The following is a 27615-nucleotide window of genomic DNA, read 5'->3' on the forward strand; positions in this document are numbered from 1 at the left end:
TGAGATAGATAGATATGAAATAGATAGATATGAGATAGATAGATAGATAGACATGGGATAGATAGATAGATAGATATGAGATAGATAGATAGAAGACAGATAGATAGATAGATAGATAGATAGATATGAGATAGGTAGATAGATATGAGATAGATAGATAGATATGAGTAGATATGAGATAGATAGATATGAGATAGATAGATATGAGATAGATATGAGATAGATAGATATGAGATAGATAGATAGATAGATAGATATGAGATAGATAGATATGAGATAGATATGAGATAGATAGATATGAGATAGATAGATATGAGATAGATAGATAGATATGAGATAGATATGAGATAGATAGATATGAGATAGATAGATAGATAGATATGAGATAGATAGATATGAGATAGATAGATATGAGATAGATAGATATGAGATAGATAGATATGAGATAGATAGATATGAGATAGATAGATAGATATGAGAAAGATATGAGATAGATAGATAGATAGATATGAGATAGATAGATATGAGATAGATAAAACTTTGTAATTTTTAAAATGAACTATCGTTTAAAACAACTGTTATGTGTTTTATATTAACCATATTTCTTTTTAATTATGTGATTTTCTCAGTGGCCTTCTAGAGTAGAATAGTACGTTTTTTTTGCTATATTATATAAAGTTATTTTAACACTTTCACTTTCCTTTTCCCCAGAAGCCACCATTTTCCCAGATGGGATCCTTATCCAGTGAAGAGCAGCAGAGGGCAGCGAATCAGTCCATTTACAAACTGGTCGACTATCTGAGGCTGGCCCACCGCGCCAACAAGACCGTTATCTTCGACCTCTATCGCCCTCCGCAGGATCATCCCTACCGTGACACTTGGATTAATCGGACGCTGGAAGTTATCAATGAAGCCGCTATTGATCCCAGACTGGTATATATACATTATTATCTTAATGTGATAGAAGAAACACACACACACACATATATATATATATATATATATATATATATATATAGCAACAGGAGGATACAGCAGCACACTGCTAGCACAAAGATATAGATGAAACATGAGTATATAGATAAAACATGAGAAGCTATTCAGCTATGGTGCAGTAATGAAATAGTGAGATACTTAGCTTGCAATTGTAAATGAATATATACAGTATATGCTGTCAAATGTTACGGAACTCTTCTCAATGAAAGAAATGTGTCCGATAAATTTGTTTTAAAGTAAAGTTTTTACCTGTGAATCAGGGCTCAGCTCCATTGGGGGCGCTATTGCATAAGAGTCTAAGGAACGTAATAACCCATGGTGGTGAAAAGTGGTACTGCAGGAGAAGTAAATTCCTGTAAGATTTGAAGAGGCCTGAGGAGAATGATGATAGTGTTGATCATGGGCCTAAGATGCCCCAAAGAGAATAAAATAAAACTTATAGATATGTGTATCACTGATAACTACAGTTCTGTAAATATGGCTTCTCACTTTATTCAGATCTATTGGTTAGCCCATTTAGTCATGTCCAGGATGCCCAAGTTGCCAAACTAATTTTAATATTTATTTGTGGTCTGTACTATCAGAAGAATCCTGTGTAAGGCCACAACATGCACCCCCCCCCCTTTTTTTTTTTTTTACAGTCCTCCTTTTCTTTGGTTTGCTTTTGTTTATAAGCCTTGTTTATAAACGCATCTTAGCTTATCCCCTGTTCACGCAGCAGCGTCTTATCCTAGCAAGTGCTCGCTCCCACCGCCTGTCTCTTCAGTGCGCCTGCGCAGTGCTAGAGGCAGAGAGCGTGCTCTCTGCCTCTAGCACTGCGCAGGCGCACTGAGAAGGCAGGCGTCGGGAGCGAGCGCTTGCCAGGATAACACGCTGTGCGCTCTCTGCCTCCAGCACTGCGCAGGCGCACTGAGGAGGCAGGCGTTGGGAGCGAGCGCTTGCCAGAATAACACGCTGTGCGCTCTCTGCCTCCAGCACTGCGCAGGCGCACTGAGGAGGCAGGCGTCGGGAGTGAGGGCTTGCCAGGATAACACGCTGTGCGCTCTCTGCCTCTAGCACTGCGCAGGCGCACTGAGAAGGCAGGCGTCGGGAGTGAGTGCTTGCCAGGATAACACGCTGTGCAATCTCTGCCTCTAGCATTGCGCAGGCGCACTGAGAAGGCAGGCGTCGGGAGAGAGCGCTTGCTAGGATAACACGCTGTGCGCTCTCTGCCTCTAGCACTGCGCAGGCGCACTGCGCAGGCAGGCGTCGGGAGAGAGCACTTGCCAGGATAACATGCTGCACGCTCTCTGCCTCTAGCATTGCGCAAGCACACTGAGAAGGCAGGCGTCGGGAGAGAGCGCTTGCTAGGATAACACGCTGTGTGCTATCTGCCTCTAGCACTGCGCAGGCGCACTGAGAAGGCAGGCGTCAGGAGAAAGCGCTTGCCAGGATAACATGCTGCAAGCTCTCTGCCTGTACCACTGTGCAGGCGCACTGAGGAGGCAGGCGGCGGGAGCGAGCACTTTCCAGAATAACATGCTGCGGCGTGCATGGGGTACAAGCTAAGATGTGCATGCGCTGGGTCCTGTGTGTCAATCACACAGCAGTCCCAGCACTGAGATGCAGGGGATAGGCGTGTCGGCGGCGGGCCATAGCGAACCTTGCGCCACGCCTAGCCAACTGTGTGCGGCTGCTATCAAAAAAGTTTTTTGGGGGCGATAAAAGCAGAGAGAACTAAGGTAAAAACACTACTGTAGACACGATCTGCACAGTACAAAGGCTGTGTGTAGGTTATATAGCCCCGAGTTCATGACAGTTGCACTTTAAGCGGGGGCATGCACAGTGATGGGAGTGGCCTAATAGCCTGCCCTCCCCTTATAGTTACAAGACTCCTATTTTCAGTAGTTTTTTTTATAGATTTATGCTGGGACGTGCACTGTGATAGGAGGGGCCTAATAGAAAACATCCCACTTATAGTTACAGGCCTCCTATTTTCTTAGGTTATTTCATCGGTATTTCAATGCAAAAGCTGTTACAGGGCCCCCAAATATAATCCTTTATTTATAGCACTTGTCTACTTCTATAGGAAAGGGGCCAATATGGGCCCCTCATGCTCCTGGGCCTGGTACAACCCCCTAAAGTTATTACTCAGATCAGTATTCACATGGTTTGTCCCTATGGTATATATTCTCTAGGATATATGAGATACATCAGAGTATAGTCCTCAATGTCCAGAGTATAGTCCTCAATGTCTACCTGCATGGAAGGACCACCTCAGACTTCTCCCATTTTTATTTTGTAGGTCTTATGGCTAGCGAACGACATGAGGTCCTTTGTCCAGTCGGTGGCCCCTGGGTTCCAGCAGACACTGGGTTTTAAAGAGAGTGTGGAGGAACTTGTCAAATATCACATTGTGAAACTCAACCTGCCGTACAGCATGATGTCCCAGCAAGACATCAGGTAGACTCCACCGACAACGTACACTGCTCCAAAAATAACACTAAGATAACACATACTAGATCTGAATGAACTAATCGTATGAAATACTTTCCTCTTTACATAGTTGAATGAGCTGACAACAAAATCACACAAAAATTATCAATGGAAATCATCAACCCATGGAGGTCTGGATATGGAGTCACCCTCAAAATCACAGGGGAAAACCCCACTACAGGCTGATCCAACTTTATGTAATGTCCTTAATACAAGTCCCAATGAGGCTCAGTAGTGTGTGTGGCCTCCACGTGCCCGTATGACCTCCCTACAACACCTGGGCATGCTCCTGATGAGGTGGAGGATGGTCTCCTGAGGGATGTCCTCCCAGACCTGGACTAAAGCATCCGCCAACTCCTGGACAGTCTGTGGTGGATGGAGCGAGACGTCCCAGATGTGCTCAATCGGATTCAGGGGAACGGGCGGGCCAGTCCATAGCATCAATGCCTTCCTCTTGTAGGAACTGCTGACACACTCCAGCCACATGAGGTCTAGCATTGTCTTGTATTAGGAGGAACCCAGGGCCAACCGCACCAGCATATGGTCTCACAAGGGGTTTAAGGATCTCATCTCCGTACCTAATGGCAGTCAGGCTACCTCTGGCAACTACATGGAGGGCTGTACGGCCCCCCAAAGAAATGCCACCCCACACCATTACTGACCCACCGCCAAACCGGTCATGCTGGAGGATGTTGCAGGCAGCAGAACATTCTCCACGGCGTCTCCAGACTCTGTCACGTCTGTCACATGTGCTCACTGTGAACCTACTTTCATCTGTGAAGAGCACAGGGCGCAAGTAGCGAATTTGCCAATCTTGGTGTTCTCTGGCAAATGCCAAACGTCCTGCACGGTGTTGAGCTGTAAGCACAACTCCCACCTGTGGACGTCGGGCCCTCATACCACCCTCATGGAGTCTGTTTCTGACTGTTTGAGTGGACACCTGCACATTTGTGGCCTGCTGGAGGTCATTTTGCAGGGCTCTGGCAGTGCTCCTCCTTGCACATAGGCGGAGGTAGCAGTCCTGCTGCTGGGTTGTTGCCCCCCTACTCCCTCCTCCACTTCTCCGGATGTACTGGGCTGTCTCCTGGTAGCGCCTCCATGCTATGAACACTTTGCTGACAGACACAGTAAACCTTCTTGCCACAGCTTGCATTGATGTGCCATCCTGGATGAGCTGCACTACCTTAGCCACTTTTGTGGGTTGTAGACTCCTTCTCATGCTACCACTAGAGTGAAAGCACCGCCAGCATTCAAAAGTGACCAAAACATCAGCCAGGAAGCATAGGAACGGAGAAGTGGCCTGTGGTCACCACCTGCAGAACCACTCCTTTATTGGGGGTGGTCTTGCTAATTGCCTATAATTTCCACCTGTTGTCTGTTCCATTTGCACAACAGCATGTGATATTGATTGTCAATCAGTGTTGCTTCCCAAATGGACAGTGGGATTTCACAGAAGTGTCAGTGACTTGGAGTTACATTGTGTTGTTGAAGTCTTCCCTTTATTTTGTTGAGCAGTGTATTATTATATAGTCTTTCTTATTCCAATGCAGACATTGTTTATAGGTGAGGGACATAACAAGTCAAGATGGTGACTCTGCCTCCAGATTCCCCAGATCTCATCTGATCGATCATCTTGGGATCTGCTGGAGAAACAAGTCCCCTCCATGGAGGCCGCACCTCAAGTCCCTTCAATGGAGATCACACCTCAAGTCCCATCCATGGAGGCCGCACCTCAAGTCCCATCCATGGAGGCCGCACCTCAAGTCCCATCCATGGAGGCCGCACCTCAAGTCCCATCCATGGAGGCCGCACCTCAAGTCCCATCCATGGAGGCCGCACCTCAAGTCCCTTCAATGGAGATCACACCTCAAGTCCCATCCATGGAGGCCCCACCTCAAGTCCCATCCATGGAGGCCACACCTCAAGTCCCTTCAATGGAGGCCACACCTCAAGTCCCATCCATGGAGGTTGCACCTCAAGTCCCATCTATGGACGCCGCACCTCAAGTCCCTTCTATGGAGGCCGCACCTCAAGTCCCATCCATGGAGGCCACACCTCAAGTCCCTTCAATGGAGGCCGCACCTCAAGTCCAATCCATGGAGGCCGCACCTCAAGTCCCATCCATGGAGGCCGCACCTCAAGTCCCTTCAATGGAGGCCGCACCTCAAGTCCCTTCTATGGAGAGCACACCAAGTCCCATCTATGGATGCCGCACCTCAAGTCCCTTTAATGGAGGCCGCACTTCAAGTCCCATCCATGGAGGCTGCACCTCAAGTCCCTTCAATGGAGGCCACACCTCAAGTCCCTTCAATGGAGATCACACCTCAAGTCCCATCCATGGAGGCCGCACCTCAAGTCCCATCCATGGAGGCTGCACCTCAAGTCCCTTCAATGGAGATCACACCTCAAGTCCCATCGATGGAGGCCCCACCCCAAGTCCCATCCATGGAGGCCACACCTCAAGTCCCTTCAATGGAGGCCACACCTCAAGTCCCATCCATGGAGGTTGCACCTCAAGTCCCATCTATGGACGCCGCACCTCAAGTCCCTTCTATGGAGGCTGCACCTCAAGTCCCATCCATGGAGGCCGCACCTCAAGTCCCATCCATGGAGGCCGCACCTCAAGTCCCTTCTATGGAGGCCGCACCTCAAGTCCCATCCATGGAGGCCACACCTCAAGTCCCTTCAATGGAGGCCGCACCTCAAGCCCCATCCATGGAGGCCGCACCTCAAGTCCCATCCATGGAGGGTGCACCTCAAGTCCCATCCATGGAGGCCGCACCTCAAGTCCCTTCTATGAAGGCCGCACCTCAAGTCCCATCCATGGAGGCCACACCTCAAGTCCCATCCATGGAGGCCGCACCTCAAGTCCCATCCATGGAGGCCGCACCTCAAGTCCCATCCATGGAGGTCGCACCTCAAGTCCCTTCAATGGAGGCCGCACTTCAAGTCCCATCCATGAAGGCTGCACCTCAAGTCCTTTCAATGGAGGCCGCACCTCAAGTCCCATCCATGGAGGCCGCACCTCAAGTCCCATCCATGGAGGCCGCACCTCAAGTCCCTTCTATGTAGGCCGCACCTCAAGTCCCTTCTATGGAGAGCACACCAAGTCCCATCCATGGAGGCCGCACCTCAAGTCCCATCCATGGAGGCTGCACCTCAAGTCCCTTCAATGGAGGCCACACCTCAAGTCCCTTCTATGGAGATCACACCTCAAGTCCCTTCAAAGGAGATCACACCTCAAGTCCCTTCAATGGAGGCCGCACCTCAAGTCCCATCCATGGAGACCGCACCTCAAGTCCAATCCATGGAGGCCGCACCTCAAGTCCCATCCATGGAGGCCGCACCTCAAGTCCCATCCATGGAGGCCGCACCTCAAGTCCCATCCATGGAGACCACACCTCAAGTCCCATCCATGGAGGCCGCACCCCAAGTCCCTTCTATGGAGGCCGCACCTCAAGTCCAATCCATGGAGGCCACACCCCAAGTCCCATCCATGGAGGCCGCACCTCACACCTTACAGAATCTGCAGCAGAGACCACAAGACACTTTGTTGGTTCAAGAACTCAGTGGGTCAAAGCAAGATGGAGGCAGGTGGTTTTCACCCCTTCCAGCAATGATAATTGGGGGTTCTTATTAAAATAGGACAAAGTGGTATGTCTAGTGCAGTGGTCTCCAAACTGTGCACCTCCAGCTGTTGTGAAACTACAACTCCCAGCATGCCCTGTTGAAGGCTGTTCTGGAATTATCGTAATTTGATGTTATGAGTGTATTACAACCAGTCCAGACATTGCATGTTATAATGTACTAATAAAGCCCCTCAGTGTTGTCATGGCAACAAGCTACTTCCTTGCTCTTACTTCTCTTAATGTCAACCTTGTGTTCTGCTTGTAAGGATGATTTAATGTTAGTTGGGTCTAAACACAAATCTATTTATAAGCCTTGTATTGTGGCAGTGATCCAATGATAATGCTCTTTATCCACACATACAATCCAGGTTCGCAGCCCGCTGCTGTGTCTTATGGTCCCCGACAACAACATTCGCCCACATGCACCTGGCTCCAGAAATGTCCTATTAAATGTCCTGAAATGTTATATCACACTACAGACTAATACGGAGCCACCCCGACCATAATACACAGAATATAACTAGAAACAACTACTATAATGCTGCCTCCTATATACAAGAATATAACTACTATAATACTGCCTCCTATACACAAGAATATAATTACTATAATACTGCTCCTATATACAAGAATATAACTACTATAATACTGCCTCCTATACACAAGAATATAACTACTATAATACTGCTCCTATATACAAGAATATAACTACTATAATACTGCTCCTATATACAAGAATATAACTACTATAATACTGCTCCTATATACAAGAATATAACTACTATAATACTGGTCCTATATACAAGAATATAACTAATATAATACTGCTCCTATATACAAGAATATAACTACTATAATACTGCTCCTATATACAAGAATATAACTACTATAATACTGCTCCTATATACATGAATATAACTACTATAATACTGCTCCTATATACAAGAATATAACTACAATAATACTGCCCCTATATACAAGAATATAACTACTATAATACTGTCTCCTATATACAAGAATATAACTACTATAATACTGCCCCTATATACAAGAATATAACTACTATAATACTGCTCCTATATACAAGAATATAACTACTATAATACTGCCTCCTATATACAAGAATATAACTACTATAATACTGCTCCTATATACAAGAATATAACTATTATAATACTGCTCCTATATACAAGAATATAACTACTATAATACTGCCTCCTATATACAAGAATATAACTACTATAATACTGCTCCTATATACAAGAATATAACTAATATAATACTGCTCCTATATACAAGAATATAACTACTATAATACTGCTCCTATATACAAGAATATAACTACTATAATACTGCTCCTATATACAAGAATATAACTACTATAATACTGCTCCTATATACAAGAATATAACTACTATAATACTGCTCCTATATACAAGAATATAACTACTATTATACTGCTCCTATATACAAGAATATAACTACTATAATACTGCTCCTATATACAAGAATATAAATACTATAATACTGCTCCTATATACAAGAATATAAATACTATAATACTGCTCCTATATACAAGAATATAACTATTATAATACTGCTCCTATATACAAGAATATAACTACTATAATACTGCCTCCTATATACAAGAATATAACTACTATAATACTGCTCCTATATACAAGAATATAACTAATATAATACTGCTCCTATATACAAGAATATAACTACTATAATACTGCTCCTATATACAAGAATATAACTACTATAATACTGCTCCTATATACAAGAATATAACTACTATAATACTGCTCCTATATACAAGAATATAACTACTATAATACTGCTCCTATATACAAGAATATAACTACTATTATACTGCTCCTATATACAAGAATATAACTACTATAATACTGCTCCTATATACAAGAATATAAATACTATAATACTGCCTCCTATATACAAGAATATAACTACTATAATACTGCTCCTATATACAAGAATATAACTACTATAATACTGCCCCTATATACAAGAATATAACTACTATAATACTGCCTCCTATATACAAGAATATAACTACTATAATACTGCTCCTATATACAAGAATATAACTACTATAATACTGTCTCCTATATACAAGAATATAACTTCTATAATACTGCTCCTATATACAAGAATATAATTACTATAATACTGCTCCTATATACAAGAATATAACTACTATAATACTGCCTCCTATATACAAGAATATAACTACTATAATACTGCTCCTATATACAAGAATATAATACCACTATATTTCTTCTCGTTCCTGTAATGTATTGTTATGTCTCCCTGTAGTTTATATACTTGTATTTCTTCTGTATTGCAGTAAATACGCGGCGGCCAATATCACCACCAACCTGTACGTGGTCAGTGAGCCGTGGCTCTTCTCCTTGGCCTGGTGCTCCGGAGCTTATTCCGTCACCACCAATTCTGTCCGTGAGCTGAAGAAGATAGAGGAGCCCATGTTCCTCCTGGTAATATGGAGAACAGTGATGGTAGATTATTGGGGACTAACAGCTCCCGACCACATGACCATAATACAACTATTACAGTCCATACATAGAGCACTACAACCCCCATGAGAACCTGATCACATGACCATAATACAACTATTACAGTCCATACATAGAGCACTACAACCCCCATGAGAACCTGACCACATGACCATAATACAACAATTACAGTCCGTACATAGAGTACTACAACCCCCAGGAGAACCTGACCACATGACCATAATACAACTATTACAGTCCGTACATAGAGCACTACAACCCCCATGAGAACCTGATCACATGACCAGACTACAATACAATTCTACAACTACAACCCCCACCATGACGGAGCGCTGAACGTGAATACTATTCTGCATATATTGAGCCATAATAAGTCACATGACCTCTCCCCCTGTATTGTGTTGCAGACCCCGGCTCAGTACAGTCTCATGTGGATCCTCACTGATCTCCTTTCAGCTTTACTGATCACTCTCATCTTTGTGCTGCACTGGTGAGTCCGACCTGTCTGATACCTGATGTCCCCCGCTATATACGTATGGGGTGTCTGGGGTGTTGCAATGGTGAAGAGTCTGGGTCTGGTGGTATTAACCCTTAGTTTTCGTGACGCCAGGGTGAGGTTTGCTCAATAGTAATGTTCCTGCCGCTAACCGGCCCACAAACGACAGGGAGAATAAACGGAATGTCCACAGCAAATTTTATGAAGTACCGTATTTTACGCCGTATAAGACGCACTTTTTCTTCCCCAAAACTGGGGGGGAAAGTTGTTGCGTCTTATACGGCGAATACACACCCCCATCGCGGCGGTCCCTGCGGCCATCAACGGCCAGGACCCGCGGCTAATACAGGACATCACCGATCGCGGTGATGCCCTGTATTAACCCTTCAGACGCAGCGATCAAAGCTGACCGCCGCATCTGAAGCGAAAGTGACACTAACTCAGTCGGGCTGTTCGGGAGCGCTGCGGTGAAATCGCGGCGTCCCGAACAGCTTACAGGACACCGGGAGGGACCTTACCTGCCTCCTCGGTGTCTGCTCCGTGCCGGGATCCCCTGCATGGCCGGCGCTCTCCTTCGTCGTCATCACGTCGCTGCGCACGCCGTCCCGTCATCCAATAGGAGCGGCGTGCATAGCGACGTGATGGCGGCGACGGAGAGCGTGGATGCCGGGGATAAAGACGTCCGGAGCGTCGAGTACACCAAGGGGACGCGGCGACAGCGATGGAGCGACATCCAGGGCAGCGGTGAAGGGTCCGGAGCGGCGGGGACACGTGAGTATTACCTCCTATACCAGTGATCTTCAACCTGCGGACCTCCAGATGTTGCAAAACTACAACTCCCAGCATGCCCGGACAGCCAACGGCTGTCCGGGCATGCTGGGAGTTGTAGTTTTGCAACATCTGGAGGTCCGCAGGTTGAAGATCACTGTTGGGTGCAGAATCTTTTTTTTCTAGATTTTGCACCTTTAAAATTGGGTGCGTCTTATATGCCGGTGCGTCCTATAGGGCGAAAAATACGGTAACCGGAAAACGTTACTTTAACTGATATGCAACAGTCTTTACAATTATACAGTCTTTGGGAGAGAACCGGGATGCAGGTTCCTCGCAGGTTTTGCTTCGACTTGAAATAATGAGCTTTTTTATGCAGGCCACTGTGCCACTAATTCTAAGATTTTAGCAGGTAGTAGTCACACAGGATTTGATAGGTTGAGCTTGATAACTCACGGTTTTAGTGGCTGCTGGTCCTTTCAGGCTTTGGCCTAGATGGATTGAATGAAGTTATGCTGATCGTGCTTCTTTAGTGTCCAGGTCTCAAGAGAGAGAATTTACAGACTACAGCCCTTTATATAATAGGGGGCTGGACTAAGCTCATTGGTCAGCAAACCTGTAAGTCCTGAACCCAGTGAACTCTGGGTACATCACATGACCCAGTAAGGTCCTTAAACAATTATACATCACAACTGTACATCACATGACCCAGTAAGGTCCTTAAACAATTATACATCACAACTGTACATCACATGACCCGGGAACGGTCCAATACATTTATATTTCCTATACATTAAATAATATATCCACACAATTTATATGAGGCGACCAGGGGGTAAGCCCTGCCGGAGAGCCCTATGGAAATGGAGGGAGTCTGGCTGAGGGGACTTTAGACAGGGACAAGACCAGGGACACCACACGTGCCCCACCTCACATACAGTGAGACCCATATGTGCTGACCAGAACACAACACACTAGATACCGTACATGTTATTGGATAGTGACAAATGGTCAGCCACACACCATCCAGGCATTCATCCTAATGTCCCCTGGTGGTCTAGGGCAGTTACATTATAAATGCAAATATCCTTGGTGGCCTAGGGTAGTGGAATTGTTAATGTTAGCTTGTCATGTTCCCTAGGTTATTGAAGGGGTAAATGCCAAAATGTTTAGTGGTTTAGGGCATACAAGGGTTAATGCTAACTTCCCTGGAGGTCTAGTGTGTATTGCTTTTTTTCATATAGTCTAAGGCAGTGTCTTTCAGTATTCCTATGATAATGTTGGTGGTCTAAGGTACTGGTGAATTCAGTGCCTGTTTCCCTAGTGGTTTAGAGTAGTGAAAGTGTTAATAGCTGTTTCCCTGGTGGTCTAGGGTAGCAGATTGGTTAAAGGAAAATAGTCACCCGTTCGCCCGCATTATAATCCGATACACTGGGTTATAGTGCGGGTGAACAGAGAGACCGATGCGGGGTATCGGACTGCTATATCTACCTGCAGTCCGGAACCCAGATCCTCCGAAGGTCCCCCTCTTTCAGCACTGACTTGCGCTCTGGAGGCGGGCCCGCCGGCGGGCCCGCCTCCAGAGCGCAAGTCAGTGCTAAAATCGGGGGACCTTCTTAGGATCGGGGTTCTGGTTGGATTAATACCTGTTTCCCTCATGTGCTGGTGTAGTGGAGGGGATAGTAACCAAATTCCCTGGTGATCTAGAGAAGTTAAAAGATTAATATCCAGTTGTCTGGTGGTTTGTGGAGGTGAAGTAGTTAATAAATGATTCCCTGGTGAGCTGGGGTAAGCAGAATTGCTAATACATGTGCTCTGGTGTTGTGGTGGTTTTAGAACCTATTTCCATGGTCTAAGATAGTGGACGGGTTAACACCTGGTTCCCTGGCGGTCTAGTGTAGTGCAGGGGATAATACCCATTTCCCTGGTGTTCTAGTGTAGTGAAGGGGTAATACCCATTTCCCTGGTGTTCTAGTGTAGTAGAGGGGATGATAGCCATTTCCCTGGTGTGCTAGTATAGTGGAGGGGATAATACCCATTTCCCTGGTGTTCTAGTGTAGTGGAGGGGGTAATACCCATTTCCTTGGTGTGCTAGTGTAGTGGAGGGGATAATACCCATTTCCCTGGTGTGCTAGTGTAGTGTAGGGGATAATACCCATTTCCCTGGTGTGCTAGTGTAGTGGAGGAGATAATATCCATTTCCCTGGTGTGCTAGTGTAGTGGGGGGGGGGGGATAATACCCATTTCCCTGGTGCGCTAGTGTAGTGAAGGGGATAATACCTATTTCCCTGGTGTTCTAGTGTAGTGGAGGGGATAATACCCATTTCCCTGGTGTGCTAGTGTAGTGCAGGGGATAATACCCATTTCCCTGGTGTGCTAGTGTAGTGCAGGGGATAATACCCATTTCCCCTGTGCGCTAGTGTAGTGGAGGAGATAATACCCATTTCCTTGGTGTGCTAGTGCAGTGGAGGAGATAATACCCATTTCCCTGGTGTGCTAGTGTAGTGAAGGGGATAATACCCATTTCCCTGGTGTGGTAGTGTAGTGGAGGGGATAATACCCATTTCCCTGGTGTGCTAGTGCAGTGGAGGGGATAATACCCATTTCCCTGGTGTGCTAGTGTAGTGGAGGGGATAATACCCATTTCCCTGGTGTGCTAGTGCAGTGGAGGGGATAATACCCATTTCCCTGGTGTTCTAGTGTAGTGGAGGGGATAATACCCATTTCCCTGGTGTGCTAGTGCAGTGGAGGGGATAATACCCATTTCCCTGGTGTGCTAGTGTAGTGGAGGGGATAATACCCATTTCCCTGGTGTGCTAGTGCAGTGGAGGGGATAATACCCATTTTCCTGGTGTGCTAGTGTAGTGGAGGGGAGAATACCCATTTCCCTGGTGGGCTAGTGTAGTGGAGGGGATAATACCCATTTCCCTGGTGTACTAATGTAGTGGAGGGGATAATACCCATTCCCCTGGTGTGCTAGTGCAGTGGAGGGGATAATACCCATTTCCCTGGTGTTCTAGTGTAGTGGAGGGGATAATACCCATTTCCCAGGTGTTCTACTGTAGTGCGGGGGATAATACACATTTCCCTGGTGTGCTAGTGTAGTGGAGGGGATAATACCCATTTCCCTGGTGTGCTAGTGTAGTGGAGGGGATAATACCCATTTCCCTGGTGTTCTAGTGTAGTGGAGGGGATAATACCCATTTCCCTGGTGTGCTAGTGTAGTGGAGGGGATAATACCCATTTCCCTGGTGTTCTAGTGTAGTGGAGGGGATAATACCCATTTCCCTGGTGTTCTAGTGTAGTGGAGGAGATAATACCCATTTCCCTGGTGTGCTACTGTAGTGGAGGGGATAATACCCATTTCCCTGGTGTTGTAGTGTAGTGGAGGGGATAATACCCATTTCCCAGGTGTGCTACTGTAGTGCGGGGGATAATACACATTTCCCTGGTGTGCTAGTGTAGTGGAGGGGATAATACCCATTTCCCTGGTGTGCTAGTGTAGTGGAGGGGATAATACCCATTTCCCTGGTGTTGTAGTGTAGTGGAGGGGATAATACCCATTTCCCTAGTGTGCTAGAGTAGTGGAGGAGATAATACCCATTTCCCTGGTGTGCTAGTGTAGTGGAGGGGATAATATCCATTTCCCTGGTGTTCTAGTGTAGTGGAGGGGATAATACCCATTTCCCTGGTGTGCTAGTGTAGTGGAGGGGATAATACCCATTTCCCTGGTGTGCTAGTGCAGTGGAGGGGATAATACCCATTTCCCTGGTGTGCTAGTGCAGTGTAGGGGATAATACCCATTTCCCTGGTGTGCTAGTGCAGTGGAGGGGATAATACCCATTTCCCTGGTGTGCTAGTGTAGTGAAGGGGATAATACCCATTTCCCTGGTGTGCTAGTGTAGTGCAGGGGATAATACCCATTTCCCTGGTGCGCTAGTGTAGTGGAGGGATAATACCAATTTCCCAGGTGTGCTACTGTAGTGCGGGGGATAATACACATTTCCCTGGTTTTCTAGTGTAGTGGAGGGGATAATACCCATTTTCCTGGTGTGCTAGTGTAGTGGAGGGGATAATACCCATTTCCCTGGTGCTGTAGTGTAGTGGAGGGGATAATACCCATTTCCCTGGTGTGCTAGTGTAGTGGAGGAGATAATACCCATTTCCCTGGTGTGCTAGTGTAGTGGAGGGGATAATATCCATTTCCCTGGTGTTCTAGTGTAGTGGAGGAGATAATACACATTTCCCTGGTGTGCTAGTGTAGTGGAGGGGATAATACCCATTTCCCTGGTGTGCTAGTGCCGTGGAGGGGATAATACCCATTTCCCTGGTGTGCTAGTGTAGTGGAGGAGATAATACCCATTTCCCTGGTGTGCTAGTGTAGTGGAGGGGATAATATCCATTTCCCTGGTGTTCTAGTGTAGTGGAGGAGATAATACACATTTCCCTGGTGTGCTAGTGTAGTGGAGGGGATAATACCCATTTCCCTGGTGTGCTAGTGCCGTGGAGGGGATAATACCCATTTCCCTGGTCTGCTAGTGTAGTGTAGGGGAAAATACCCATTTCCCTGGTGTGCTAGTGTAGTGCAGGGGATAATACCCATTTCCCTGGTGCGCTAGTGTAGTGGAGGGGAGAATACCCATTTCCCAGGTGTGCTACTGTAGTGCGGGGGATAATACACATTTCCCTGGTGTGCTAGTGTAGTGGAGGGGATAATACCCATTTCCCTGGTGTACTAGTGTAGTGGAGGTGATAATATCCATTTCCCTGGTGTTCTAGTGTAGTGCAGGGGATAATATCCATTTCCCTGGTGTACTAGTGTAGTGGAGGTGATAATATCCATTTCCCTGGTGTTCTAGTGTAGTGGAGGGGATAATACCCATTTCCCTGGTGTGCTAGTGTAGTGCGGGGGATAATACCCATTTCCCTGGTGTTCTAGTGTAGTGGAGGGGATAATACCCATTTCCCTGGTGTTCTAGTGTAGTGGAGGGGATAATACCCATTTCCCTGGTGTTCTAGTGTAGTGCAGGGGTTAATACCCATTTCCCTGGTGTTCTAGTGTAGTGGAGGGGATAATACCCATTTCCCTGGTGTTCTAGTGTAGTGGAGGGGATAATACCCATTTCCCTGGTGTTCTAGTGTAGTGCAGGGGTTAATACCCATTTCCCTGGTGTGCTAGTGTAGTGGAGGGGATAATACCCATTTCCCTGGTGTGCTAGTGTAGTGGAGGGGATAATACCCATTTCCCTGGTGTGCTAGTGTAGTGCGGGGGATAATACCCATTTCCCTGGTGTTCTAGTGTAGTGGAGGTGATAATATCCATTTCCCTGGTGTTCTAGTGTAGGGGAGGTGATAATATCCATTTCACTGGTGTTCTAGTGTAGTGCGGGGGATAATACCCATTTCCCTGGTGTGCTAGTGTAGTGCGGGGGATAATACCCATTTCCCAGGTGTGCTAGTGTAGTGTGGGGGATAATACCCATTTCCCTGGTGTGCTAGTGTAGTGCAGAGGATAATACCCATTTCCCTGGTGTGCTAGTGTAGTGGAGGGGATAATACCCATTTCCCTGGTGTTCTAGTGTAGTGGAGGGGATAATACCCATTTCCCTGGTGTGCTAGTGTAGTGCAGAGGATAATACCCATTTCCCTGGTGTTCTAGTGTAGTGGAGGGGATAATACCCATTTCCCTGGTGTGCTAGTGTAGTGGAGGTGATAATATCCATTTCCCTGGTGTGCTAGTGTAGCAGATTAATACCTATCTCTGTATTTTATGCCTTTAGGTGGAGAGAAAGGGGTCTCCCATGTTGCCCAGAAAGTAATGAGATTCCTGACAGTGGATTCTACAACACATTTAAAACAGGTGAGTGGGGTAGTGAAGCAGGGCGCCCCCTGTCCACAGGTCCTAATACTGCAGTCATGTTTGATGCAGTTTGTGGATGTAACTCACCCCGGTTCTGTGCGTCTTTACCAGACTTCTGGTTCCTCTTGACTGAGACGCTTGGTCCCTCAGTCCCTGGGGCTGGACCTTCTTAGTCCCTTCTCCATCCCACCATGGCCAGTCATAGTGTTAGTTGATTCTCTTTGTCCCCCCAGTAACTGGGTCATGTGATCACTAGAAAACCACAATGTTTAATGTGTCAGTCCTGAGTCAGCTGACTTACTGTGAACAACAGGATGACATCACCTATCAGATCGCTCCGGGCAGATCCCAAACCCCTCCCCTCCCAGCTCTACCTGTATACTGCTATCTCTAGGAGATCAGGATATAGATTAGTTGTACACCTCCCCTCCAGCTCTATCTGTATACTGCTGCGGCTATCTCTATGCGATCAGTTTATATACCTACCTTCCAGCTCTATCTCTATGAGATCAGGATATATAGTAGTTATACACCTCTCTTCCAGCTCTATCTGTATACTGCTGCTACTATCTCTATGGGATCAGGAGATATAGCAGTAATACATCTTCCCTTCAGCTCTATCTGTATACTGCTGCTATCTCTATAGGATCAGGATTTATAGTAGTTATACACCTCCCCTCCAGCTCTATCTGTATACTGCTGCTATCTCTATGGGATCAGTATATATAGTAGTTATACACCTCCCCTCCAGCTCCATCTGTATACTGCTGCTATCTCTACGAGATCAGTATATATAATAGTTATACACCTCCCCTCCAGCTCTATCTGTATACTGCTTCTATCTCTATGAGATCAGTATATATAATAGTTATACACCTCCCCTCCAGCTCCATCTGTATACTGCTGCTATCTCTACGAGATCAGTATATATAATAGTTATACACCTCCCCTCCAGCTCTATCTGTATACTGCTGCTATCTCTACGAGATCAGTATATATAATAGTTATACACCTCCCCTCCAGCTCCATCTGTATACTGCTGCTATCTCTACAAGATCAGTATATATAATAGTTATACACATCCCCTCCAGCTCCATCTGTATACTGCTGCTATCTCTACGAGATCAGTATATATAATAGTTATACACCTCCCCTCCAGCTCTATCTGTATACTGCTGCTATCTCTATGAGATCAGTATATATAATAGTTATACACCTCCCCTCCAGCTCCATCTGTATACTGCTGCTATCTCTACGAGATCAGTATATATAGTAGTTATACACCTCCCCTCCAGCTCTATCTGTATACTGCTACTATCTGCATGAGATCAGTATATATAGTAGTTATACACCTCCCCTCCAGCTCCATCTGTATACTGCTGCTATCTCTACGAGATCAGTATATATAATAGTTATACCCCTCCCCTCCAGCTCTATCTGTATACTGCTACTATCTGCATGAGATCAGTATATATAATAGTTATACACCTCCCCTCCAGCTCCATCTGTATACTGCTCCTATCTCTACGAGATCAGTATATATAGTAGTTATACACCTCCCCTCCAGCTCCATCTGTATACTGCTGCTATCTCTACGAGATCAGTATATATAATAGTTATACACCTCCCCTCCAGCTCCATCTGTATACTGCTGCTATCTCTACGAGATCAGTATATATAATAGTTATACACCTCCCCTCCAGCTCCATCTGTATACTGCTGCTATCTCTACGAGATCAGTATATATAATAGTTATACACCTCCCCTCCAGCTCCATCTGTATACTGCTGCTATCTCTACGAGATCAGTATATATAATAGTTATACACCTCCCCTCCAGCTCTATCTGTATACTGCTGCTATCTGCATGAGATCAGTAGCTATAGTAGTTATACACCTCCCCTCCAGCTCCATCTGTATACTGCTGCTATCTCTACGAGATCAGTATATATAATAGTTATACACCTCCCCTCCAGCTCTATCTGTATACTGCTGCTATCTCTATGAGGTCAGTATATATAATAGTTATACACCTCCCCTCCAGCTCCATCTGTATACTGCTGCTATCTCTACGAGATCAGTATATATAATAGTTATACACCTCCCCTCCAGCTCTATCTGTATACTGCTGCTATCTCTATGAGATCAGTATATATAATAGTTATACACCTCCCCTCCAGCTCCATCTGTATACTGCTGCTATCTCTACGAGAGCAGTATATATAGTAGTTATACACCTCCCCTCCAGCTCTATCTGTATACTGCTACTATCTGCATGAGATCAGTATATATAATAGTTATATACCTCCCCTCCAGCTCTGTCTGTATACTGCTACTATCTCTATGGGATCAGTATATATAATAGTTATACACCTCCCCTCCAGCTCCATCTGTATACTGCTGCTATCTCTACGAGATCAGTATATATAATAGTTATACACCTCCCCTCCAGCTCCATCTGTATACTGCTGCTATCTCTACGAGATCAGTATATATAATAGTTATACACCTCCCCTCCAGCTCCATCTGTATACTGCTGCTATCTCTACGAGATCAGTATATATAATAGTTATACACCTCCCCTCCAGCTCCATCTGTATACTGCTGCTATCTCTACGAGATCAGTATATATAATAGTTATACACCTCCCCTCCAGCTCCATCTGTATACTGCTGCTATCTCTACGAGATCAGTATATATAATAGTTATACACCTCCCCTCCAGCTCCATCTGTATACTGCTGCTATCTCTACGAGATCAGTATATATAATAGTTATACACCTCTTAGCTACACAATATATTTTGTAATAAAAGGTCGTATTTTGCAGAAATTGTGGAAATGGGAAAATTACAGCCAAAATGCAGTAAAAAAATAATTCAGCAAAAATTCCACATGCTCTGTAATCTTCATAAAACACCTCAATTGTGATTATTGGTCGAATAATTGTCGCCTCCTGACAATAGGACTAAATGAAACCGGAGGAAAAAGCTAAAAAAAAATAATAAAAAAAAGCGTAAAATCCACACGACGTAAAATGCTACATTGCCATCTAGTGGTCAGAGGTGGTTGTTACACTAGAATATCGTTTTCCAAACAGCGCGCCTCCAGCTGTTGCAAAACTACCACTCCCAGCATGCCCGGACAGCCGTTGGCTGTCCGGGCATGCTGTGAGTGGTAGTTTTGCAACAGCTGGAGGCACACTGTTTGACCGATCGTCTTCTCTTCCTACAGAGATGGATATGTCGGTATCTGAAGACAGCTATGGAAGGAGTCTCCCAACCACCCCGTCTGCGAGACCCAATGGAGAGAACCTGGGCTCCGGCGAGATTGTCTGAGCGGGAGACATAGACAGAGGAAGGCTCAGCACCATCTGGGACGCCATGATGGAGCTTCTCCTCCCTCTGCCACCGTACCAGCCTGACCACGGACTAGAAGCGTTCTCGCGTCTAAATCCTTGGACAGTGGTCGCCATCCCGTTGCCCCAGGTGGAGAATGGACTGGTACTCCGCCCGCAGCGGGCGACAGACGGGAGGGATGGATGAAGAGCTGTGACCATTCAATGCCACCTTCTAAAGCACTCCTGGGTGATGGCCACAATGCCCATAGTGGTGGCATACAGTGCCCACGTTAGGAGTCCCTGTAGTGTTGGACTCACTGATGTGCTCATAGACTACGACCATCATAATAGTCCCTGCAGTGCCCAGACTACTACCATCATAATAGTCCCTGCAGTGCCCAGACTACTACCATCATAATAGTTCCTGCAGTGCCCAGACTACTACCATCATAATAGTCCCTGCAGTGCCCAGACTACTACCATCATAATAGTCCCTGCAGTGCCCAGACTACTACCATCATAATAGTCCCTGCAGTGCCCAGACTACTACCATCATAATAGTCCCTGCAGTGCCCAGACTACTACCATCATAATAGTCCCTGCAGTGCCCAGACTACTACCATCATAATAGTCCCTGCAGTGCCCAGACTACTACCATCATAATAGTCCCTGCAGTGCCCAGACTACTACCATCATACGTCCCTGTGGTGCCCATAGTACTACCATCATAAGTCCCTGTGGTGCCCATAGTACTACCATAATATGTCCCTGTCGTGCCCAAACTATGACCATCATAAGTCCCTGTTGTGCTCATATTACTGCCATGATAATTTTGTGTAGTGCCCATAGGACTACTATAATACTAGTCCCTTTGGTGCCCATACCAGTGCCAACATAAGTCCCTGTGATGCCAATAGTACTACAATAATAATCCTTGGGGTGCCCATAGTACTACTATTATAATAGTCCCTGTAAGACCCATGCTATGACATCATAAGGTCCCGTGATGCCCGTAGTCCTACCATTGTAATACTCCCTGTGATGCCCATAGTACCACCACCTCCCTGCAGTGTCAGACTAGTTTTGGTGCCCACAGTGTCAGCATCATAATAGCCATTGCCACTATTTGCCTCTTGAGGACGCCGTTGTAACGGCGAAACATGTTGAGGCTGGCAATATAGTGTTCTATTTTAAGCATTTTCCAGTGGATCACTACGTATATGCAGTGTACTTCCAGTATATATATATATATATATATATATATATATATATATATATAGCTCACTGTCTCCACTGGAATAAGTTTTATAAGAATTTTTTTTTTATATTGGTGCACAATAAAAGTAAAATGTTAAAGGGTGTATTACTAGGGGTGTTATACCCAGGGCTACAGCCCTGGGGTTTAGTTAGTTATAGGCTATTGGGCCTCTTATGCCCTTTGGGTTATAGATTTAGTCACAACATAAGTAGTACATATGAGAACTAAAATCAGGACCCAATTCAAATCTTTATTTATCCTTTTTTTTTATTTTATTTTTTAAACAGGGGGTTACAAAACCATAAAAGACACAAACTCAAATAAAATGCCCCCGCGAAAGGGGAGTGAGGGCGGGTGCTATCCCTGCTGGAGACTGCACCAAAGAGAAAGTGAAAGTGAAAGAGGGTGGATGGACCTGCGAAAATGTTTAGCTCTGCCCCCTCTCTAGCACCTAGGGTTGCCACCTTTCCCTCAGAAAAATACCGGTCATGGGTGTGGCTATGTGGGGGTGGAGCTACAAAAGGGGAGGGGCCAGATTGCACAGGGGCTGAGGGATCAGGGGTTTAAGAAATGGCATGGGGGATGGGAGGGGTGTTTAAGAAATGGCATGGGGGATGGGAGGGGGGTTTAAGAAATGGCATGGGGGATGGGATGGATACAATATATATGCGGGGGGAGTTTTCCTATATCGCACAAAAAAATTTACATTTAGAGAATACCTACCAAAACCCTATTTATGCCGGCGGCGGCGGTAGTGGTGGTGCGCGACAGCAACGCTGGCTCTCTCTGATGACGAGTGACGTCCCCCTGCGCAACGTCAGATAAACAGGCTAATCAGACAGTATCACACATGACAGATTTAGATGCACAGGCTCAGCAGACAGTATCACACATAACAGGATTAGATACACAGGCTCAGCAGACAGTATCACACATGACAGATTTAGATGCACAGGCTCAGCAGACAGTATCACACATAACAGGATTAGATACACAGGCTCAGCAGACAGTATCACACATGACAGATTTAGATGCACAGGCTCAGCAGACAGTATCGCACATGACAGATATAGATACACAGGCTCAGCAGACAGTATCGCACATGACAGATATAGATACACAGGCTCAGCAGACAGTATCACACATGACAGATTTGGATATACAGGCTCAGCTCACAGTATCACACATGACAGGATTAGATACAGAGCGCAGCAGACAGTATCGCACATGACAGGATTAGATACAGAGCGCAGCAGATAGTTTCACACATTAAATCAGTGTTTCCCAACCAGGGTGCCTCCAGCTATTGCAAAACTACAACTCCCAGCATGCCCGGACAGCCAAAGGCTGTCTGGGCATGCTGGGAGTAATAGTTTTGCAACAGCTGGAGGCACCCTGGTTGGGAAACACTGCATTAAATACACAATTTTGCAGAGAGGTTTCACCAGTCTCTTGTCTTCACTTTCTCCTTTCCCCGGGCGCGGCTCCAGGTTAAGGAATGTCCAGGGGTTGAGGAGGAATGGGGTGGGCAATTATTTATCCCATGGGGCCACATGAGAAACTAAAAATATTGTGGAGGGTCGGGTAGTTTTTCCCCAGATTAGGCAGCATAGTTGTCCCCCAGATTAGACAGCATAGTTGTCCCCCAGATCAGGCAGCATAGTTGTCCCCCAGATTAGGAGCATAGTTGTCCCCCAGATCAGGCAGCATAGTTGTCCCCCAGATTAGGAGCATAGTTGTCCCCCAGATTAGGAGCATAGTTGTACCCCAGTTGTCCCCCAGATTAGGAGCATAGTTGTACCCCAGTTGTACCCCAGATTAGGAGCATAGTTGTACCCCAGTTGTCCCCCAGATTAGGAGCATAGTTGTACCCCAGTTGTACCCCAGATTAGGAGCATAGTTGTACCCCAGTTGTACCCCAGATTAGGAGCATAGTTGTACCCCAGTTGTCCCCCAGATTAGGAGCATAGTTGTACCCCAGTTGTCCCCCAGATTAGGAGCATAGTTGTACCCCAGTTGTCCCCCAGATTAGGAGCATAGTTGTACCCCAGATTAGGCAGCATAGTTGTACCCCAGATTAGGCAGCATAGTTGTCCCCCAGATTAGGCAGCATAGTTGTCCCCCAGATTAGGAGCATAGTTGTCCCCCAGATTAGGAGCATAGTTGTCCCCCAGATTAGGAGCATAGTTGTTCCCCAGATTAGGAGCATAGTTGTCCCCCAGATTAGGCAGCATAGTTGTCCCCCAGATTAGGCAGCATAGTTGTCCCCCAGATTAGGCAGCATAGTTGTCCCCCAGATTAGGCAGCATAGTTGTCCCCCAGATTAGGCAGCATAGTTGTCCCCCAGATTAGGCAGTTTACCCCCCCCCCCCCCCTACACACACACACACACACACACATATATACACAGACACATAGAGACACAGACACATATAAACACAGACACATATATACACACAGACACATACACAGACACATATATACACACAGACACACACACAGACACATATATACACACAGACACACACACAGACACATATATACACACAGACACACACACAGACACATATATACACACAGACACATACACAGACACATATATACACACACACATATATACACAGACACATATATACACACAGACACATACACAGACACATATATACAGACACATATATACACACAGACACATATATACACACACACATATATACACAGACACATATATATACACAGACACATATATATACACAGACACATATATACACACAGACACATATATACACACAGACACATGTATACACAGACACATATATACACACACATATATACACACACACACACACACATATATACACAGACACTCACCCGCCCTGCGCAGCAGATGGAGACAGAATACACGGCCTCTCCCCTCCCTGCTCTGCCTATGGAGGGTTGTAAGACTGCACGGGGCAGAGAGAAGGAGGGGGAGGGGAGAGAGGAGACAGGAGGTCACGCCCCCTCCCCAGCACTGTACAATCTCTTCCTGTCATCGCACGGAGCTCTCCCTGTCACAGGCTGGTGGTGTCAGACCTGGGCATTGTACGGCCGGTCATGAAAGCAGTGTTCTTCTGGGGATGCTGCTCCGTCCGCCCCTGTCAGTGAATGAAAAATACCGGCCATTGCATAGCCGGTATTTTTCATCCAAACTTACCGGCACAGCCCGGAATGTAGATGAAAATACCGGCTGTGCCGGTAAAATACCGGCAGGGTGGCAACCCTACTAGCACCTGACTACTCCAACCAATCCTAGGAGAGGGGAGGGATGGACAGAACCAACTAGGAGAGGTGTGCCTAGCTCTTAAAGGGGTACTCCGCTGCTCAGCGTTTGGAACAAACTGTTCCGAACGCTGGAGTCGGCGCCAAGAGCTTGTGATGTCTTAGCCCCGCCCCCTCATGACGCCCGCCCCCTCAATGCAAGTCTATGGGAGGGGGCGTGACAGCTGTCACGCCCCCTCCCATAGACTTGCATTGAGGGGGTGGGGCGTGATGTCATGAGGGGGTGGGGCTAGGACGTCACAAGCTCCCGGCGCCGGCTCCAGCGTTCAGAACAGTTTGTTCCAAACACTGAGCAGCGGAGTACCCCTTTAACCCCTTCTGTCCCCGACTCCTTTCCCACGCACTATACGGCTCGGTGACACCCAGCAACTATAGCTGGCACGGGAGAAGGACATGGGCACATCAGGAGATCCCTATTACTGATTGCCACTGCTCAGTGCTGCCCCCTGCAGGCCTAGGAGTGCCTAACAACTTCACCCAAGAAGCCGGGGCAATAGAATGCCCAATGGTTCTTCCGAAATTTAGAATGGTTGATCTCTTCATGTTTTCTTGGGCTCTCAAGACACGGAAAAGACTGAGTACGATTCCAGACACATGAGATCCTGATAGAAACAAGATGGCGGACCCAGCCACATATGGGGCACCATTGTGAGGAACCTTTGGATTAGCTGACACATCTTTAAAGGGGTACTCCCCTGGAAAACATTTTTTGTTTTTTAAATCAACTGGTGCCAGAAAGTTAAACAGATTTGTAAATTACTTCTATTTAAAAATCTTAATCCTTCCAGTACTTATTAGCAGCTGTATGCTACAGAGGAAATTCTTTTATTTTTAAATGTCTTTTTTGTCTTGTCCACAGTGCTCTCTGCTGACATCTCTGTCCGTGTCAGGAACTGTCCAGAGAAGGAGAGGTTTGTTATGGGGATTTGCTCCTACTCTGGACAGTTCCGGACATGGACAGAGGTGTCAGCAGAGAGCACTGTGGTCAGACAGAAAGGAAATTCAAAAAGAAAAGAACTTCCTGTGGATCATAACAGCAGATAAGTACTGGAAGGATTAGGATTTTTTTTAATAGAAGTAATTTACAAATCTGTTTAACTTTCTGGCACCAGTTGATTTAAAAAAAAAGAAAAAAGTTTTCCAGTGGAGTACCCCTTTAAGTACTGGAGTCAAGAAAAGCTCCAGGGGGTCAGGCATCAAACAATATGTGGCCCCTGGACAACACAACATGTATATACTTAATGACGACCAATCACATCTGAGCTATTGTCCCCCCCTTGAAATATACCTGAAAAAGGGGGATCCTCATTTTTAAGTAGGCCCTTGTCTCCTATTAAAAATGCTTTAAAAAAAAAAAAAAAAAAAAGCTTGAGGCTGCACTACTGAAGCTTTGGCCCAGATTAATTAATCTGTCTGGAACAAAACAGTCGTTTTTTTATCCCATAGCAACCAGTTGGTAATTGGTTACTATGGGAACACTGATGGCAATTTTTGTCCCAGACAGATTGGTAAATCCGGGTTGTGCCAGGGAGACCTTGTGTCCATTCAATTCACATCAATATCTCAATCAGTGGTCTCAAACTGTGGCCCTCCAGATGTTGCAAAACTTTAATCCCCAGCATGCCCGGACAGCCAAACACCTGTCTGCCTCCTCCAGAGGATCCACACTGATCATGAAAGGTAAATCAATGCTTCCCTTTTGCAAAACTTCAACTCCCAGCATGCCCGGACAGCCGTTGGCTGTCCGGGCATGCTGGCAGTTGAAGTTTTGCAACATCTGGAGGGCCGCAGTTTGAGACCACTGATCTACATCCTACCCGGCGGCAATGTATATAGGTGAACTAGGCCCGAACAGAGATTTATTCAAATCTGTGTAGAGGAAGAGTGGTGCAGTTGACCCTAGCAACCAATCAGATCGCTTTTATTTTTCACAGGCCTCCTTGGAAATGAAAGCAGCGATCTGATTGGTTGCTAGGGACAACTGCACCACTCTTCCTCTACACAGGTTTTGATAAATCTTCCCCAAATTCTCCATGGTAACACAGCACTTGTTGTCTCAGTAGTGCAGCCTCAGGCTTTGGGCCTGTAACTTTAATCAGCCTAGAAGTGAGGAAGATATATATATATATATCCGATTCTATTACATTGCCTGTAAGGCCGACCTGTTTGACTGTCTATCTGAACATGCTGGGACTTATAGTTCCACAGGAGCTTGTAGGATATGCTATAAGTGATTCCAGTACTAGACAGGTTCTTCCATTTTTTTTTTTTTTTTTTTTCTCTCTCTCTCTCTCTCTCTCTCTCTCTTCTCTCTCTCTCTCTCTCTCTCTCTCTCTCTCTCTCTCTCTCTCTCTCTCTCTCTCTCTCTCTCTCTCTCTCTCTCTTCTCTCTCTCTCTCTCTCTACTCTCTCTTCTCTCTCTCTCTCTCTCTCTCTCTCTCTCTCTCTCTCTCTCTCTCTCTCTCTCTCTCTCTCTCTCTCTCTCTCTCTCTCTCTATATATATATATATATATATATATATATATATATACAGGGCTCAAGTCCTGCAGGAAAGCATGGGTACTGAGTTCCAGCACTTTTTTTTTCAGCAGGAACACCATTCCCATTAGCAGGAGTCCTGTAGGACCAGCCCTTGAATGGAAAACTTGTATGAATTCCCTCCCTTTTTTTTTTTCAGGACTTGACCCCTGTGTATAAATATATATATATAGATGGATAGATATATATGGAAGACTTGTATTTTTTTTTGTACGGTTGTCGTGACATTTGCGTCATTGCGGGAAGGGCATTTAAAATGAAAGGCACAAATACAAAAAAAAATAATATAACTTATTTTTGAAATAAATAATATTTTGTCATTTCCACTGATTTTAAAAATGGTGTTGACGTCAGATCTGAAGCGGAGAAGAAGAAGAAG

The 27615-nt window shown here is 45.7% G+C and overlaps 1 protein-coding gene across 3 annotated transcripts in view; it reads left to right on the forward strand.

The window, feature by feature from the left end:
* The window catches only part of LOC130358226 (glycerophosphodiester phosphodiesterase domain-containing protein 5-like), a 96866-nt gene extending 75520 nt beyond the window's left edge, over positions 1-21346 (forward strand). For 2 of the 3 annotated variants that reach the window (XM_056561147.1, XM_056561146.1), the window contains exons 11-16: positions 712-933; positions 3281-3438; positions 9475-9622; positions 10069-10151; positions 16706-16785; positions 20017-21346. In XM_056561147.1, the coding sequence (XP_056417122.1) occupies positions 712-933; positions 3281-3438; positions 9475-9622; positions 10069-10151; positions 16706-16785; positions 20017-20120 (795 nt within the window). In that variant the 3' untranslated portion in view covers positions 20121-21346. The remainder of the gene's footprint in view (positions 1-711; positions 934-3280; positions 3439-9474; positions 9623-10068; positions 10152-16705; positions 16786-20016) is intronic. The other variant, XM_056561145.1, reaches the window with a different exon arrangement.
* The last annotated feature ends 6269 nt before the right edge of the window (positions 21347-27615 follow it).

Source organism: Hyla sarda, chromosome 2 (assembly GCF_029499605.1).
Source record: "Hyla sarda isolate aHylSar1 chromosome 2, aHylSar1.hap1, whole genome shotgun sequence".
NCBI lineage: Eukaryota > Metazoa > Chordata > Amphibia > Anura > Hylidae > Hyla > Hyla sarda.